Below are 16,941 nucleotides of genomic sequence, written 5' to 3' on the forward strand. Positions count from 1 at the left end.
ATAAAATAAAAATACATATTTGGTATCACCGCATCCGTAAAAGTCCGATCTATCAAAGTAGCGCTTTATTTTTCCCGCACGGTGAATGTCGTCCGAAAAAAAAAAAAGAACGCCAGAAATGCACTTTTTTAGTTACCCTGCCTCCCAGAAAAAACGCAATAAAAAGCGATCAAAAAGTCGCATGTATTCCAAATTGGTACTACCAGAAACTACAGGACACCCCGCAAAAAATGAGCCCTCGCTCAACTACGTCAACGGAAAAATAAAATAGTTATTGCGCACACAAATTGGCGGCAGAAAATAATTGCAAAAAATTAAATGTCTTTGAAAAATAAAAAGCGTAGCATAGTAAGAAAAAACCTATACAAGTTTGGTATCGTAGTAATCGTACCGACCCAGTTTGTGCGCTGTAGAAACAAGGCGCACGGAATGACGGCGAGATGTTGGTTTTTTTTTCAATTTCACTCTACTTAGAATTTTTTAAACATTTTTCAGTACATTATATGGAACATTTAGCACCATGGAAAAATACAACTCGTCCCGCAAACAACAACGAGCCCTCATACAGCGACGGTGATGGATAAATAGAGGAGTTACAATTTTTTTGAAGGGGGGAGAAAAAAACGAAAATGGAAAAAGAAAAAGGGGGCTGCGTCATTAAGGGGTTAAGCATTGCAAGCCATTCGTATAATAGCGGGCGCCGATTTCTGATGCGCATGTTCTATTTTTTAGGGTGCGCCCTAAATTCGCCCACGTGAACGAATGCATCGGAAACCAATGCCTCAGATGGTCGTGTATATCGGCAGCCGATATACGCTCATGTGAATGAACCCAAATAGAGCGCCGTTTATATGCTTGTGTTCTATACAGAGAAGCACATGAGGTAATTCTTGTTTATGCAGTTCCCTTCACAGACCACAGAGGGAGCTTTATCACATCTAGTGCAAGAGAAATAGGAAGCAGTTGCCCATAGCAACCAGAGTCCAGCTTCTCTTCGGTTGCTATGGGTAACTACAGCCCTTTCCCGCTCACTACTTTTAGCAGTAACTGTGGGCACAAAACGTGGCCGCCGTGTCGTTACACACAGCCTGCCCTGAGGGGGCGCCCCAGCACGTTGAGCCCGTCGCCCGCTTCCCACATCCACCACATCTGGGCAGTTCCACGTCACTGACTTGCAGGAGCTCGCAGCTGATTGGTCGACGCTTTAAAGCGTTCCCATTGGCTGAGCGGAAGGATGCGTCAGGCGCCACGTCTGCAGCGGCCACAGAGTGAAGTGAGAGCGCCGAGAGGTAACGCGCAGCAAGCGGCGGAGGGAGACACCAGCCGTGAGGAAAAGGTGTGTGATACGGCTCTGCGAGATACGTGATATTTGTCGGTAAGAGCCGCGCTGTGCCGGTATGAGCTGCCGTGTGCGGTAACAGGGAGGCGGAAAACTGGGCTGTCACTCGGGGTGAGCAGAGGGGACTATGTAGGGGCTGCTTGGGAGTAGCAGAGCCCATATAGGATGCTGAAGGGTAAAGCTGACTGAGGTGACCAATGGGGGGGGTCTATGATGGTATCTGTCGCACTATATTTTGGTTAGCAGTTTTTGTTGCTGCCCTATTGCCCCGTCCCAGGTGGCTTTACCCCTGAGGGCTAATGCCCGCGGCCGGGTATCCGTCATGTTACGCCGCAGCTGTGTAGCGCAATGTTGACGCTGCGGAATCCCACAGCGTGAAATAGATTGCGGCGCGTTCTATTTGCTGTGGGAATACATACAGCCGACTTCCATTGTAGTCAGTATCGCATTGGCGCGTCAAACGGGACGCACATAGCGGATCTGGGAGGTGAGTATGGGGTCCTTCGGGGGGCGCCGTGACAGACTCCACTGCCATAATCTGCTGGCGGAGTCCATCAGGGCCGTGGGCGTCAGCCCTTTAAAAAAAAACTTGTTGTTTGGCGCGTGTATTCTGAGGTAAAAAGCGCCCGCCGCGACAATCTACCTGTTACCAAAAAAACCTGCTTCGCTGACCGTTCGCGGTAACCGCTATACACATTATTAGCTGCGCCGATGGCCAAAATGGTTTGCGGGATCCCAAACCCCTGTGATGTAACCGATCCGTATTACTGATGGCGGCCGCTTGTATTCGCCTCCGTATTCCAGTCCTCCATAACACATACTGAGCTGATATGCGCACATTGCTGGTTTCGGCCGCCTGCACACGGACGGATCGGACCCCGCAGCCCGGCCCGCATACCTGTCCACAGGCTCCATCTGTGCTGCGGATGGGCACACGTGCGTTGTAAGGATTTTGCCGCGATGACGCGGATCCCGCAACCTTTCTACAATGATGACTGCGGACAGGCTGCGGCAGCGTCGAGCCCACCTAAAGATGGCGCGTGCTGCGACTTTTCCTCCATCAGCGGAAATTCGCCATTGATTTCTGTTTGTGTGCCGGAAAAAAAATCGCTTTTCCATTGCACGCTATGGCTGGAATTTGCGGAACGCAGAGGCGGACGCCGTTTCGGGTTACGCAATGCAAATCCGCAATGGTGGGGGTTTTGTTACAGATTTCAACCTTGCAGTTTACGGGCTCGCGGCCACGGACAGAGCGGGGTACGCCGGCAGTTTTACGCCGCGGGAGTTCTGCGATTGTAGACAAACTGCGGCTGCTGATCACGGGAAATCGCACGTTTTTCCGCAGTCTCCATCAATGCTATGTTGCTAGAGATAACCTGCGGGGTAAATCCGCGGAAAATAGAACATGGCACTTTTTTTTTTTTAATCGCTCACGTAAATCCGCGGTAATATAACGCATCGACCCGCAGAAAAGCTATTGGGGTCAATAGAAGCTATTAGCGTTATACCACCACGGGAACCGCGGTACAAATCCATTTGTGGGCATCAGCCCTAATTCAAGTTGAGGCAGTGAAATCTGTTGCAGATTGGTGAGGCGGGGTTCTACTGGAGCGGACTTGGATCCTCATCCAGCAGTCTAGTGAAGAGTCCGCTTCAGTAGAACTCCAGGAGATCTTGGTCATGGAGGCATCACAGCTCCGCTAAGGATTTCACGCACGGTTATATTGATGATCTCTTCCTAAGAACGATCTGAACGGTGATATTAGGCACTAATAATACATGCTGTGGCGCAGCACCGACATCTGAGACACACGTGTCAGCTGATGTGTTTATTGTGCCATATGTACACACACGGGGCTTGTATGACGTATATGCCTAACCCCTTCTGTGCCGGCCTGTAAAACCACCCTGTGGCTCGCTCCTCCCTTGGGCTCGTTCAGATGACCGCGGATCTCATGACCTGAGCTTACAGCAGCATAGGCATACACGATGCTCCGAGTTCAGATCCTGAGATGGATGCTAATTGTGACCATAATACAGTCGCTAAAATGCGGTCGCGTTACGACCGGGTTGGATTAGCCTTTGATCCGTATGGCGGTTGACAACTTCTGTCTTGGGGCGGGTGCCTCGGGAGTTGTCGCACCACGGTTACATTTTATGCAATGTGTTTGCCTGACGGAGCTACGTGGGATTAAAAAAAAAAGTTGACGCGGAGTTCTGTGTAATTTCATGGCCGCGGGTAACCTCGCATGTTTACCAGTAAATGCCAGCTGCACCAAGACCAAGCCATTATGCCACAGCCTGAAACACAGCGGCACCCAATGCGGTTATGTGACCAGAATAACACACTTTCCCTCTTGCCTCGGGGTGTGACTCATCTGGCGCTGGAGTACTACTTTTAGCAGCTGGCACCGATTGGATAGGATTTAAAGGGATGGGGGGGGGGGGGGGGGTGATCCAGACCGAGGCACACCGTTTGGAATGGACTCCCAATTGATTATGGGTGTTACAACTTGTTAAGATGCACCCAGAAAAGTTTCTTGTAAACTTCTGCAGTAGCTAAGGGGTTAAATCCCAGCACTGGAATACCTGGGGGGTTTAAAGCCATCTTTCTGGGGCAGGGTGGAGACTACCTTATAGGCTTGGTGTCCATAGACAGAGGTGAATGACTTCTTCTCCTTCCCCCCCCCCCCCCCCCCCCCCCCCCCCCCCCGGGGTGACATGGAAGTGTTGCCTCTGTAAAGCGTGGCGGAGCTCGCAGGGATCAGGTTTAAGTCTGTGCCACGTCACTGGATAGGAAGTAGGCAGCTCCGCTCTCATTGCGGTGGCCAGACATGGTATTGTAGGCTAGGCTCTCATTGAAATGAATGGGAGTCTTGCACAAGCACACTGACTCGGAGAACAGCTGATCAGTGGGAGACCTTGGTGACAGACCCCACAATCTTCTAATGATCTGTCCTGGAGATAAGCTATCAGTAGTGAATGACCCCTGAAATGACCTTTAATTCCCAGATAATGGCTTTAACTGAGATGGTCGGTAACATCTTGGTAATTGTCACTGTAATAGTCTGCGGCTCGCTTCCATGTCTGCACAGGTTGTGTTCTGTCTCTGGGGTAGGGGGGGCCCGATCTGCAGGCAGTAAGCTCGTCACATCTCATTCTTGCAAGTGTTTGCATAATGTTGCTCTGCGGTTCAGCGATTCTCCGTTTAGATCTACGTCAGCTGGTGATTTATTCTTGTGCACAACTTTAATAAACATGTTCTGTTTCTCAGGCACAATGAACCACGCAGAAAAGACAGAAGACGACGTCCCTGCATATCTACGGGAGGAGACGCCCGAGGGTAATTACCCATTTACTCTAAGGGATTGTCATCTTCTCTTGGAAGGTGGTGATAAATCTCTTGTTTTCTAGATGGAACTTAAATGTATAGGACGAGGAACCCAGAAGAGATCCTGGCGGTCACATCTCCTTACCTCGGGTGGAGGCAGTATATATATGACACTTCCAACATCTTAGGCCTCATGTCCACGGGCATAATGGAATTGCTGAATCCGCGTGTCACCCGCACATGCGATTAGCAGTTCAATCAGCCCATACACAATCATTGGGCATCCATAGGTAATTAAATACCCGCGGATGTCATTTTTCCCAACTTGTGGATCGCACGCGCAGGAAAAATCGCAGCATGCTCTTTTTTTGTCGGTCCCACATGAGTGACTTCCATTGAAATCAATGGAAGCCGTCCGCAGCTGACACTGCGGACATGCCACAGATCCCATGGGAGAGCGGGAGATTTAAAGCAAAATAGCTAAGCAGTGTCCTCTTGCCATAGGCAGGGCGGGATTCTACTGCGGGCTTCTGCCCGTGGACATGAGGCCTTATTTATGTGCAGATCCACAATCCGTTACACATGCTGATTTGATGAACTATGTGTTCACCCCCCCACCCCCCTGGGTATCTTGCGATCACATAAATAATTGCTGTCAGCAGCGTATGATGACCTATGGGGGACAAAGGATTGTATGAATGATCGTTCATCCCGCTTACAGTCCGACTCTGCCTGTGTGAAGGCCATTTACATGAGTGCAGTTTCTGTACTCCTCCGTTGGCTTAGTTTGAGCTGTGCTAGGGAGCGATTACATAAGCGCCAGTGGCTACATCTAGTGCTTGCGTTTAACCTACAATTGCTGGGCTGAACCTGCAAACTAAGATGTAGCCGGCAATTACCGCGATTACCTGAGCATTAACAGTGATTGTGTAGTAGTACCCTTCATCCGTTTTCAGAATAGGAGTAAATCGCTTAAATGGGTTTTCTCACTAAAGAGAAGTATCCCCTATCCGCAGAATAGGGAAAAAATGTCTGATCACCAGGAACCCTCGCTGATCACTAGAATGGCGCATGCTGAATGCCCAATGTGAATGGAGTAGTGGTGCGCATGTGTGACCATCGTTCTGCTTGCTTCTACTCAAACGAGGCACATCAATGCGTTTGGCTATATCCCTCTATCTTGTAGAAGTGAATGCAGTGGTGGTCTCGTGTGCAGATCACCACTCCATTCAAATAAAGCGTGTGGAGTGCGCTGGTCTTAGGAGTAGTGGGGTTCCCAGAGACCAGAAATGTAACCCTTAATTCTGTGGATAGGGGGATAAACTTCTGTAGTGGGAAAGCGCCTTTCGATCTTCATTTTGGTGACTGCGATATCGCCATGAAAAAATCTCAGCAATATCACCATTTTGTTCATGAAATGCTTTTTCCTAGAAAAACATTGCGAATCGCAGCAACCTGCATTTTTTTTCTTCTTGCATGTAGATAACAGGTGTGGCTAATGTTAGAAGCGCAACACAAGTTCATGCGTTGCAATGTAATAAATTGTAGGCTACACAGGGGAGCATGAGTTAGGGAAAAAAATCGCAAAACGCAGAAAGATGGGGCAGTCAGCGATTTCCAAATCTCGCCAAATAACATGATAGAAAACATCGCAGATGGGAATGAAGGCATTGAAAAGCCTAAGTTTCAGAATTCTGCGTCTCGCATTGCTCAAAAATCACACAATTTACTTACAATTTAATTTTTGCCACAAAATTCTTACTCTGCAATTGTGCAGACCTCTCGATCTAACGAGCCCAAATGATTCTGTGTGTTAGTAAAGCAACATTTCTGAAGTGTCTTCTATTGTAAAATCTGAAAACCATTGAAGACTACTTTGCATCTAATCAAATAAGCCTTCAAAGGGCTGTTATTGGGTTTTTGCATTTTATGGACATGGTTGTGGAACAGTAAGGTAAATAACAGCAGATCTGATGGCTTCATAGCACAAATTTTGTCAGACATTAAATTGACCAGAGTAGGACTTGCTCTCTTGGGCCCAATGCACACGGGCAGATTCTTGCTGCAGAAGCCGTGGCGGGTGTCTGCCCACAGCTTCTGTAGCAATGTCTATCCATAGGATGCAATGCAAAAGTGATTGTTCCACGCACGCGGAGGATAAATTGCAGCGTTTTCCACACGCACTGCTTCCATTGAAGTCAGTGGAAGCCGTCCGATCCACGGCCTATCCAGAATGACAATCCCGGTAAGGTCAAGGATTCCACATCATCGCCTAGCGACGGCACGGGAAAAATCTGTACTGCGCATGTGCAACGGCCGGCACATCCGCAGTACAGGAAAAAAAAAAAGACATGGACAGGTATGCAGGGTCCCTGGGGCATGGGCGGATTCCCCATGCGGGATCCGTGTGCATTCGGCCTCAAGCTCTCTTTGCACTGGCTGCTTGTGAATCTGCTTATGGGGACTACCAATCGCTAGTGAGATTGTTCGTTCTCATAGGCCTGCCAGACATCTTTGTTCACACGGGGAGATGTGCAGCCGGCTGACAATCAACGATCTGCAGCACGTTTGTCAGAATCTTTGCCATTTTACATGGGTCTGTTGATGGGCAAACGACTGCTCAGAGGAACATTCTCGCCCTATATTGGCAGTGTAAGAGGACTCTTGGGACCCTTTTAACGTAAAGGGTTAAGGTGAGCAAGCATTAGATGTTGTCATACTTGGCAAGGTAAAGAGACTGTTTGTTTTTGTGCCCCTGTCCATGTAGACACATAGGGATCAATGTCTGTACTGTCCTCCCTCCATAGCTGTCTATATGGCGTGTGGACAAACGCTGCCCTATGTTCCCCATCACTGCTGTGTGTTCAGCCTTCCACCATCCCCCAACCTTTCTTTTTGGGTATTAACCTGGTCTGCAATGTCTTATCCACTGTGCATTGCACAATGTCACCTGTCCGTACGGCTCCTGACCCCGTATACTGCCTGCCCTTCCTAGGCCTGGATGCAGGACTGTCTGGCCTCATGTTGACATGTCTGGAATATGAAAATCTGTGTTTACATAAACGTCAAACTGTTCCAGTTGCCGGCGAGCAGAGATACGGTATCAGGTGTGATGGTGATCCCTGTGACAGGCCTATTCTGGGCACCGTAACTTACTGGATGAGTCTCTGGAGTGCGGCTGGCTGCATCACTGCTGTATTCAGCGCACGGTCTGCAAGACATTGCAGGTTACTTGGGCTTTTGTTGCCGTCCCATTAGCGGGTGCAGATCAGCCCAACCATGGGGTCTTTGAGATTCCTTGCCTGTGCATGATCAGGGCTACTACTGCCTGAGACTTGGCACCATGCAGGTACTCAGCAGCTCTACGCTTCTCCTGTTTCTGGGACAGGCAGAACTTGTCTGACGGCCTTATTAGCTCACATGTGGCTTTTGTCGCCTGTCTTCTCCCTTTGTCACTATGCTTGAATCTACACTGATGGGCCACTTGATTAGAGACCCTGACCCAATCACAATTGGAGCCTCCCTGTATAGAAGTCAGACCCCGGAGTGCAGCATAAAATCAAGTGACATGTTTTCCGTGGATCAGTTTCAGTATTAATGCACATTAGATAGAAAAATCCAGCAACCTGAACTTCCAATGAGCTAATCGGCGCTACATTAGCTGTGGCCAAAGCTTCATACATTGACAGGCATGTGTTTTCTTGTACAGCATTGTGGAGTAGACTGAGAATGGTGTGATCGAAGAATGGGGTCAGAGGAGGATGTCAAGAATTGTTCTGACAGACGGGTGGTGCAAATTGCAACTAAATACAACACTGATACTCCATGTCTTAATGCACAAATCATTGTCGCTTAATATAGAGGGGCTTTAACAGCAGACCAGTTCCAGCTCCATTTATACGGGGCAGTTTGGTTGCAATTAAAATCGCACCAAAAAGTGCATCGGTAAAACTTGTGTTTTTGACAGAGGTCTAGTAAAATGTGGCTTAAAAATGCACTTTTTTGTGTGGTTTTAATTGCAACCGAACTGCCCAGTGTGAATGGAGACTAAGAAAAACTAACACAACTGCAGGGAGCAAAAGAGTGCATAATGGGATCACTGAGCGGCAGAGAGACCTCTCCTGGTCAGATGAATCCAAACTCCTTGCATTGCGCTGATGGGAGGTCAGAACTGCCGTTTGTGCGCCCATTCAGACGGCCCGTGTCTGGCGCATAGACATTGAGCCCGGATTGCCGTAGGGCGGGAGAGGGCAGTTTAGCTGTGCTAAACTGCCTTTCTGCCCCCTTGCTGGCTCTTGGCAAGGAGAGGTGGCGGGAGCTAGAGTGCTAAGCTCCCTCTCCGCCCTTTGTCGGCTGCCCGCAATGGGAGGGGGCGGGAGTTTGGCACACTAGCTACCGCCCCCTCCCATTGCAGACAGCCGGCAAAGGGCGGAGAGGAGGGGGTGGGAGTTTAGCAGACACACTGCTAAACTCCCTCCCACCTCCCTTCTATGGCAGCTGTCATAGGCTCCCATAGGAGATTATGGGAGCCACCGCCATATTCTGGTTGAAAGATGGTTCCTGAACTATCTTTCCTGGCTGGCATAAAAATGCCCGGCCACCATGTGCTCCGTATGCGCCACCTTGGCTGTGCGCTTTTATGCTGCGGGAATACACCCATCTGAACTGATGCATTGTAAACCAATGTATCAAATGGGCAGTGTATATCGGCCGGGTGTGTAAGCACAGCTCATATACACTCGTGTGAATGAAGCCCAAGTCTGACTTTATTTTAGCTGAAGGTTGCCTAAGAGCTGAGCTTGTTGTGAAGCCATGGTGGTGAAGGCAGAGCCGTCAGGTGCCCCACTCCACAACAGCTGCACTCAGGTTGGAGCTGCTGCACCTGCCGCTGTCTGCGAGACCCTCCCCCATCACAGATCAGCGGCGGGTGCCGGCTGTCGTGTTGATGTGGCAGATGCAGACCTACTTTGAGAAGCGGTGCGTTCTGCTCACAGATGTTGAGCGAGGCGGCCTCTGAGACGCCGGTGATTGAACTGGAAATGAAAGTTTGTGGGAAGAGCTGGAGGCGACTGATGAGCTGAGGAAGACCGCCGTAGTAAGAGGAGCAGCCGGCGTCTCCAGCTACACACAAGGCTTTCACGTTACCAGGGGTTTGTCCTCCACTTCTAATGAAGTGTTTAGAAATCTGCAAAATGTGATCTTGTCACACTGAGAGCTGGGGCTATAGGGAAGTGAGCCGGATGTTTATTCTTCTACTTGTTCTACTTGATTTTCCTCTAGTGTGGGGGTTTGTTGGTTGTGTGGGGTTTTTTTTTTTTCTTCCTTTCTAGTAAAGTTTTATTTAGCACTTTTTATTTTGGCCTCGTCTTTTCACTTCCAGGCCTGGAATTCTGTGCTAACTTGCTCCCACTGAAACTGGCAGTAAATCCTTTTTGTAAGCTCCCCCTAGTGGTGACTGCAGTATATAACATTATAAGATTCTAAAGTGATGGCATATTGCTAGATGATGTGCCCACTGATCCTGAGCGCTGGATTAGTACTGTCCTCCTCACTGCTCTGGGCATGTACTCCGGCTCTTTGGCTACCTTAAAGTAAATGGGGCTGGCTGCAGTTCCCTGCAGAGTTGGGCAGCACTAAACTATTCTAATGGTACTGCTTGTCCTGTATATGATAGTATTTAACTGTATAGCCAAGATTTATGGGTTGTGGGGTCCCCCACCCCTGTTTTGTGCTCCGCCCCCTTAGGTCCTGCCATAGACCTAACACGGGTATCAATCTTGCCTGAAGTGTTCTTTTAACACAAAGGAATATTGTCTTATCTGTTTAATGGGGTTTTCCTGGGGCGAAAATACTGATGCGTTATTAGATCCTGGCACCCGCACCAATCAGTTGTCTGAAGAGGCTCCAGCATTGGTGGGGGAGCCGGAAATCACCCCCCAAATCTGATAACTGAGGAAAGGTCATCAATAATTCCAGAAAACCCAGACGCCGGCTTTTAATGCAAGGCAACTGACTCTATGACTTTACAACCATGTGATGCTAGAACATCAAGGGAGTCCTAGGTCCACTGGTTGGAGACCGCCGCTCCGTACGCAGCACTTCATGCAGATTCTAAGCATCAATTTAATTTGTCTTTCGTTTACAGCAAAAAAAAATCATTTTTAAAATAAAACCAGTGGATCCCAGATTTTATATTTATTGTATATAGTCGGTAACGACCCAATTCTGTCTGTAGGAGGAATACACAAACATGGCTGCAAAGTCACGCAGAGTAAACTGCCTTGCAATGCACTCGGACTTGGTTTGATTCTGATTGCTCACCAATATTACACCCTTGTGCTTATATTAGAGCTCATATCTGACAAGCCAAATGACCTGGAAACTTAATTATTTCTTCTCTTTACAGACACCGTTAAAGACCACCCTCAAGCCCAGCCCGGCATGCTCTCTCGTGTAACGGGGGGCATCTTCAGCATGACCAAAGGCGCCGTTGGAGCCACCATAGGTGGAGTGGCCTGGATCGGAGGCAAGAGTTTCGAAGTGACAAAAACGGCAGTCACGTCAGTGCCTAGCATAGGAGTCGGCATCGTGAAAGGTGGCGTGTCGGCAGTCACCGGGAGCGTGGCCGCCGTTGGGTCTGTTGTCTCCAGTAAAGTCTCTGGCAAGAAGAAGGATAAATCTGACTGAGCCAATATTTATATATATATTTTTCCTTTTCTACAAGAACTGACCCAGCAGTGATTTTGGTGGCTGCAGAACGGTCCGATCAAAGAGCACACCACACAAGACACTTGTTTCTGTAGCGCCGGCACGGTCCATTGAGCAAGCAGACGGGGATTGCAGCAGTCATGCGGTGAACACGGACTATGAAGGGTTCATTGAAACTGCAGCACAGATGTTACATTTTATTACACCTAATCATGTGTTCCATTTGTGTGTTTTTCTTTAGGTTTTATATATAAATTCACAGCACATAGATTTGCAGCCTGGTACAGAGCTTGTATATTACACGGTATCTTATCCTATGGCCATCACCTCTAATATATCAATGCAATTTGTCATCAGCTGGTGGAATAGAAAGGTGCAAACAAGCCAAGCTAAACTCTTCTTTTTGCGTGTCCTAAAATTTCAGCCATTTTCTGCTTAACACCTCCCAAGAATGCGTTTTGTTTTTGTTTTTTTGGTGTATGTCTCCCCCCCCCACATAATGTAGGTGTTTTTTGTTTTTTTTTGTGCTCTGTCATTATATGTGAGTGTTGTATGGATCACCTCCAGCATTAGTTTGAGGGTAGGTAAGTAATAATTTAAATGTATTTAAGCTTAATTGTCCCTTCCACTCCTCTTCTTAGTGCCTTACAGATTGCCCTCAGGTACACGATATAAATGTGGATTCGACTACCATCCGCACTATTTTATAGAGCACACCATAGAAGTCTACGGTTTTAAAGCTCACCATTGCTTCAGCCTCTGCACATGGTTGACACTCCCTTCATGGTGCATTTGTGTTTGTTCCCCCCCCCCCCCCCCCTCCTCCCGACAGAACTCTAAAAGTGGTAGTTTACATATTTTTATACATTGCAAGAAGCTTATTTTCTATAAGAGTACAATTGTTTGCTGTGTAACTTGCTTGCTGTATCTTTGGTAAGATATGAATGCTACACCGGTCCTGTATGTAAGAAATCTGTGCTAATTGCAGTTTTCTGTAAATTTTTTTTTTTTTTCTTTTGGTCCCTTTTCTTTCTCTACATCCCACGCCTATGTATCTTTTTAATATCCCTTTCAGATATGTAGTTAGTCGCCCACCTGAACTGTGAATTATGGTAAGAGACAAAAAATAAACTTTGTGCCTAAATATTTCTATCCAGTATCCCATTGCTATAATCTTGTAGATCTTTATTTTACACTGAATATCCAAAACATGAAAATGGCAGGTCTTGTGGTGTCTTCCTGGCATGCAATGGTTAGTACCTACCAAAAGTGGCCCAAGTAAGGACAACCGGGAACATGGGTGCCAAGACTCATTGCTGTGTGGCTCTCTTCACTCTAGAGTCTTGGCCTAAGTTTATAACATTAGCCAGTATGGCCGGTTACATGACTGTCAGTGCAGCAGAATCTTTCAACCTACAGTATTTGGAGCTGTATGTATATGCTGTAGTAGGTGTGTTGCAGGTAAAGGCCATTTTACACACAAATATAATCTTTTGACAATCTATTTGCATAAAGTATTAATTGCCATTAACACTTTACCATTTGCATGTAAAAGGGCCTTCAGGAATTGTTTGCAGAGCCCAGCATGTTTTTGAACACACCTAGCTGTGCAAACAGCTGCATTGTTCTGCTTGCAGGTGTTGGCAGATTGCATTGTTCTCTAGTGTAAACACTAGTAATTTTTAAACTTATAGTACCAGTGTTTTTGGTGGCACATCGCATAGAGTAGCTTGATTACCACACAAGACACCCCCCCCCCCCCCCCCCCCCACGTACCTGTCAGTAGACTTCTTTGCTGTGTCGGCTGCAGCACGTGTGCAGAGCAGAGAATGACATGGTGATGTGGATCCACGGCAAATCGCCTCCATCGATGGCAATGGAAGCCATCCGTGCGAGGCTCGACCTAGAATAGGACATGCTGCGACTTTCCACCTGCGAGCGTAAAATTGCAGTTGATTTCCGCTCATGGGCATGGAATAGCAGATCTATGGGCAGTATCTGCTGCAGGATCCGGAGGTGAACGGCTGCCCCAGATCCTGCAGCGCCCGTGTGCATTAGGCCTTTTGGGTATATTGTAAATATTGTTACTTGTTTAACTATTTAGTTAACCATAGAATAGATAGATGTTTAGTGGTTGACTTACAAAGTAAACTGCTAAACGACTGTCTGCAGCCCCAAGAGATTTTAATTTTACCCCCTAACTATGCCAAGTTGTGAAGGCCTAATTTAACCCCTTAGTGACCATCCTTTCGTGGTGTTGTGTTTTTTTTTTTACATACATACATACATACATACATACATACATACATAACGTGTATGGAGGGATAGAGCGTTGCTATCTCCCTCCATACATCGCAGGTTTCAGCTGTTTATTACAGCTGACACCTGCAGGCAACAGCCCCGTTCGGGCGCTTGGGGCTGTTAACCCTTTAAATGCTGTCAAATCTGACCACGGCATTTAAATCCCCCGAACAAGGTTCAGGGGTCCCAAATGGCGCCGAGGTGAGATCTGAGGAGCCGTGCGGCTGTCATGGCAGCTGGGGGCGTGGGGTGGCTTGATAGGCTGCCTGTCAGAATGCAGTATTATGTAATGTTATAGCATCACATCATACTGCAGGCGCACTCAAAGCATCGCATGTTGGGGTGCCCCTTCGGGGCTAAAATAAAATGTACAAATAAGAACAATTTAAATAATTAAAAAAAATTATGGAAGTTCAAAAAAACTTCCCTTTTTGCCATATTTACAATAAAAAAATCTAAATAAAATTGACACATTTGATATCACTGTGTCCGCAAAAGTCCGATCTATCAAAGTACTGCATGAATTACCCCTTACGGTGAACGACGTCTGGGGGAGGGGGAGAAATGCCAGAAATGTGCTGCTTTTTTTGGTCACCCTGGTTCCAAGAAAACTAATAAAAAGTTGTATCCATTTAAAAAATAAAAAAAAAATGGTACCAACGGAAACTACAGGACACCCCGCACAAAATGAGCCCTCACACAACAACGTCGGCAGATAAATAAAGTTATTGTGCGCAGAAGATGGACACAGAAAATAATTTAGTACAGCAAAAAAAAAAAAAAACTATAGAAGTCTATCGTAATTGTGCTGACCCATAGAATAAAGTTATGTCATTTTTGCTCCAGTATGTGCGCCGTAGAAAAAGTACGCACCAAAAGATGGCGGAATGTCTTACGATTTTTAAAAAAGGTGGAGGAAAAAACGAAAATGGGGGGGGGGGGGGGGGGGGGAAAGCAAAGTGTGGTCACTAAGGGGTTAAAGGTTAACTTACACTAGTGTCTAACACTTTTGTTTTAGCTTTCCGTCTGTTCCTTTTTGTTTTGGAGCAGTGGGATTAGTATTAAACATGGTTTTGCCACCACTGATTTAATAAGTTTAAAAAAAAAACAAAACCGGTTTCTGTTTGCGCCTTTTTTCCTCAATGGGACAGTCTGCAGCACTACTCAGTTAATGGCATGAAAAGCTTTGTCTACTTTCAATTTACAGAAAACATAAAATTGAAACTAATAGTAAAAAGTGATCCTTTTTTGTTCTGTTTTTGGGGCAGAGAGGAGATTAGAGATGTAAAGCCAAAATGCCATTAACCCTTTCCAATCCAATTTGTATCCTGGTTTTCCTAGGGGGCTTACTCTTTTTCTGCCGTTGTACAACGGTGCTATCTGCTGGCTGAAGCCAGTACTGCATGAGATTACACGTTGGATAGTCTCCAACAGCAGAGAGGCTGGCAATATACAGTAAGAGAACCCCGACGGACGTCTTCCAACATCGGAGCTGTAGAGCCTTAAATCATAATGGCTTTAGAGGTCAGACAGTGGGGTGGAAAGGGTTAAATGCTAGTGTGAATCCAGCTTAAATGTTACGTATGTAGAAACTGGAACGTCTTGTCCAAAAGCAAGCAGGCTTCCGTACCGAGTTACCGGCCATCGTACATTCTCTGAAATCCTCCTTTTTGTTCTCCCTTTTTCAGCTCTTGGTAATCCTCTTTCCAATAACCTTCTGTCTTGCGTGATCAGATATCTTCTCATTCCTGTGGTACATGCGGCGGCTGTGCTGGCCTTCCCACAAGGGGTACAGGTTTGGCATCGCAGTCATCTGGAGGTGGAAACCACCATTAATATGACTGACAAGCAGCATTCCTGCTGTCCGCAGCAAATACTAGACATTGCTGGAGATTACAAGATAATTTCACTAATACAAAGCCGGCCTGATACATTATATAGTGGCCTATCAGGGGAAGAGAGCAAAAGAAAACTGGGATTAGATCTGCCATTCATTCTATCACTCTTAACCCCTTAACGACCGCCCCATCGGGAAAATACGTCCTGCTGTTGCAGGACGTGTATGGAGGGCGGTAGCGCCGCTATCTCCCTCCATACAGCGCGGGCATCAGCTGTTTATTACAGCTGACACCCGCGGGCAATAGCTGCGCTCGGCCGTTCACGGCTATTTAACCCTTTAAATGCCGCTGTCAATTCTGACAGCGGCATTTAAATCCCCCGAAAGCTGTTTGGGGGTCCCGCACGGCCCCTCCGCGGTGAGATCGGCGGATCCGTGCAGGTGTCATGGCAGCCGGGGGCCTAATGAATGGCCCCAGGGCTGCCTTAGCAGACTGCCTATCAAGCCATCCACACAGGGTGGCTTCATAGACTGCCTGTAAAAAAGCAGTATGACGTAATGCTATAGCATTACGTCATACTGCAGGAGCGATCAAAGCATCGCATGTTAAAGTCCCCCAGGGGGACTTCAAAGTAAAGTAAAAAAAAAAAAGATCAATAAAGTTTTTTTAATTGCTAAAAAAAAAAAAAGTTATAAAAGTTTAAATCACCCCCCTTTTGCCATATCCATTATTAAAAAATCAAAATCATAAAATAAAAATATGTAATTGATATCGCCGCGTCCGTAAAAGTCCGAACTATCAAAGTAGTGCATTATTTTTCCTGCACGGTGAACGTCGTGTGAAAAAAAAAATAAAGAACGCCAGAAATACACTTTTTTAGTTACCCTGTCTCCCAGAAAAAACGCAATAAAAAAGTGATCAAAAAGTCATATGTGTTCCAAATTGATACTACCGGAAACTTCAGGACATCCCGCAAAAAATGAGCCCTTGCACAACTACGTCGCCGAAAAAATAAAAAAGGTATCGCGCGCACAAAATGACCGCAGAAAATAATTGAAAAAAATTAAATATCTTAAAAAAAAAATAAAAGTACTACAGCAAAAAAAAACTATACAAGTTTGGTATCGTAGTAATCGTACTGACCCATAGAATAAAAATATCAGGTCGTTTTTGTTGCAATTTGTGTGCTGTAGAAACAGGACGCACCGAAAGATGGTGAAATGTCGTTTTTTTTCCATTTCTCTCCGCTAAGAATTTTTAAAAGTTTTTCAGTAAATTATATGGTACAATAAATAGTGCCATTGAAAAATACAACTCATCCCGCAAAAAACAAGCCCTCATACAGCGACGTCGATGGATAAATAAAGGAGCTACGATTTTTTAAAAGGGAGTAGGAAAAAACAAAAAATGGAAAAAAGCAAAAA

At 46.5% G+C, this 16,941-nt stretch overlaps 1 protein-coding gene across 2 annotated transcripts; it reads left to right on the plus strand.

Moving 5' to 3' along the window:
- Nucleotides 1-1,220: 1,220 nt before the first annotated feature.
- TMEM263 (transmembrane protein 263) lies at nt 1,221-12,537 on the plus strand. 2 transcript variants are annotated; one of them, XM_066590495.1, is made up of 3 exons: nt 1,221-1,336; nt 4,614-4,682; nt 11,077-12,537. In XM_066590495.1, exons 2-3 carry the CDS (start codon nt 4,619-4,621, stop codon nt 11,355-11,357), a joined length of 345 nt encoding a protein of 114 aa, XP_066446592.1. In that variant the 5' UTR covers nt 1,221-1,336; nt 4,614-4,618; the 3' UTR covers nt 11,358-12,537. The 2 variants fall into 2 exon arrangements, with proteins under 2 accessions (XP_066446592.1, XP_066446591.1); XM_066590494.1 differs by having other exon boundaries at nt 1,232-1,375.
- Nucleotides 12,538-16,941: the final 4,404 nt, after the last annotated feature.

The sequence above is a fragment of the Eleutherodactylus coqui genome, chromosome 2 (genome assembly GCF_035609145.1).
Source record: "Eleutherodactylus coqui strain aEleCoq1 chromosome 2, aEleCoq1.hap1, whole genome shotgun sequence".
Taxonomy (NCBI): domain Eukaryota; kingdom Metazoa; phylum Chordata; class Amphibia; order Anura; family Eleutherodactylidae; genus Eleutherodactylus; species Eleutherodactylus coqui.

What these genes read in the sequence shown, in the direction of transcription:
- TMEM263 (XM_066590495.1), top strand. Translation starts at nt 4,619, where the DNA reads ATGAACCACGCAGAAAAGACAGAAGACGACGTCCCTGCATATCTACGG. An exon ending in ACGGGAGGAGACGCCCGAGG is followed by an intron (nt 4,683 to 11,076) that starts GTAATTACCCAT and finishes TTCTCTTTACAG; the next exon opens with ACACCGTTAAAGACCACCCT.